Genomic DNA, 2,125 nt, shown 5'->3' on the forward strand with positions numbered 1-2,125 from the left:
CTTAGATAGTTCGTTGCATGGCAACCAACAAAGTTTTGGTATAGTCTTTAGAATGATAGATGTCGATAGATGATAGATGGACAGATAGTGTATGTGAACGAGCTACAGAGAATGTATGACTCAGAGACTGTGCGTCAGCATGTATGTGCGTTAGAGAGAGTGACAGAGAGAGATAGAGAGAGAATCAGAGAGTGAGAGTGAGAAACAGATATAGTTAGATAGGGCGTGTGTGTTGTAAGTGTGTAAGTGGGTGCGAGCTTAGACCTAAGGCTGGACGCTGCACAGAGCCGCCGCCTGGGCTTATGAGTATTTGAAACGATTTGCATAAGGTACCGACTTTAACTCTCGCTTTGTGATTTTTTACAAACTTAACTTTAGCTTTAAATAAGATACGTATGTGTATCTGTATGTATGTATGTATGTACGCCAAGCAACTAAATGCACGCACACTCAGCATGGGGGTTTCATCTGCTCTGCTTCTTCTCTTTTCGCTACAATGTCGTTTAACAATTATTTTTCAAATGATTTGATTTGATTTTTTTGTGGTTTTTTTGTTTGTTTTAGTTTCCGTTTTTTGTGTGCGTTGCTTTGCGCTTTTTCGTGTGGAAAAATAAATAAAATAAATTATATTAATAAATTAATTAAAACGAACAATAAATAATATGTGTTCCTCTTCAAGAGTCTGTTTGTGAGCTGAATTGCTCAAGTCAGTGATTGGTTGTGGTTCGTGTGGTTGTTGTGGTTGTTGTTGTGGTTGATTGACTGTGACTTCACTTAAGCCTGGGGCTTCTGGGCACCATAGGCCAGATCCTGGGCATCAATGGAGCGTCCCCAGCCACCATGGCCGCTGCTGCCGTACGAAGCAGAGGAGGCGCCCGCATCGGCGCTGTAGCCGCTGCCGTATGAGTCGCCATGGCTGACAGAGTGGCTGCTGCTGTGATGGGGATGGGCGACCACTTCGTAGGTGACATGTTTCTCCTGCGACAGCAGCTTCTTCAAGCCAATAACGGCCGACAGCACCAGAGCGATCTTACCAATGAGCAGAGCCTTGCCAGCGATCAGAGCGATGGCACCCAGGAGCAGGGGCAACAGAGCGGCGGCCTTCAGTGCAACCAGAGCCAGAATGGGGCCCAAGATTTTGGCGGCCTTCTTCTTCTTGCCACGGCTCTCCTCGGGCGCATTGGGATCGTTGCTACCGAACAGCGACTCAGAGGCATCTTCCAAGGCGCGTCCAGTGGAGCTCACGGCTTGAACAATATCGGCACCTTTCAGTTCCACCTTGATGGTGTGCGAGTTGAGGAAGCTGCTGATGCGATTCAGGGCCAGCGATTCGAACGACTCATCGGCAGAGATGGAGCGTGCGGCCTCCTGGACGGGCGCATCCGACGAGCGGACAACAGTCACGCCCTCGGTGAGTGCGAATTGGTCGCGGGCTCCCAGCACCTTGTCGACAAAGTTGAAGAGCTTGTACTTGACGCACGAGACCGAATCCTTGCGCAGGCAATCGCTATAGATGCTATCCATAATGTCATTGTCGCCGCCGATGGCGTTGCGGGCATGGCCGCGCGTTTCCTCAGCTGGGAGCGCAGCGGACAGCGTCACCAAACACAAGACACCGAAAATAACTTTATTGTTTGCCATTTTATTGTTGTTGTATTGTTTGTTGAGGTTGCACTTGTTTGTGTTGTTGTTGTTGTTGTTCTTGTTGTATAGTCCTTTAAGGGCTGTGATCACTGTTTGGCTTTTGTACCGCACACAAATCGACAAAACGCACTTTCTCTTTTCTTGTATTTCGTTTCAACTCAAGAGTCTTGCACTTTTGGCACACAACGCTGCTGGCTGCTGTGTTGCTGCTTTGACGGGTTAGGATGAAATGATACAATTTCCCAATGCCAAGCACAATTTATATAGGCGGTGTGCTCATCTCTCTCTGCCGAGGCAGCGGCGAACGAAAGCATTTCTGCCTCGGCCAAGAACTGGTCGGGCAAGTTTCTCGCTTAAGTCTTTCGTTTTGCCAGCCAACGGTAACGCGCGTCGTCGCCGTCGCCGTCGCCGTCGCCGACGTTGGCTTGGAAAAGCATTGTTACTGTAATTTGTTGGCCTTATGCTCGCGCCGCACTGCGCT

The 2,125-nt window shown here is 48.8% G+C and overlaps 1 protein-coding gene across 1 annotated transcript; it reads right to left on the minus strand.

The window, feature by feature from the left end:
- Positions 1–774: 774 nt before the first annotated feature.
- On the minus strand, positions 775–1,641 carry LOC111594586. The gene has a single exon (XM_023307944.2). It carries the CDS (start codon positions 1,639–1,641, stop codon positions 775–777), a length of 867 nt encoding a protein of 288 aa, XP_023163712.1.
- Between the last annotated feature and the right edge of the window lie 484 nt (positions 1,642–2,125).

The sequence above is a fragment of the Drosophila hydei genome, unplaced genomic scaffold (genome assembly GCF_003285905.1).
Source record: "Drosophila hydei strain 15085-1641.00,03,60 unplaced genomic scaffold, DhydRS2 tig00008119-arrow-pilon, whole genome shotgun sequence".
In the NCBI taxonomy this organism is placed as follows: domain Eukaryota; kingdom Metazoa; phylum Arthropoda; class Insecta; order Diptera; family Drosophilidae; genus Drosophila; species Drosophila hydei.

Bases quoted from the DNA above. Each gene is read 5' to 3' on its own strand.
- LOC111594586 (XM_023307944.2), bottom strand. From the start codon at position 1,641: ATGGCAAACAATAAAGTTATTTTCGGTGTCTTGTGTTTGGTGACGCTG.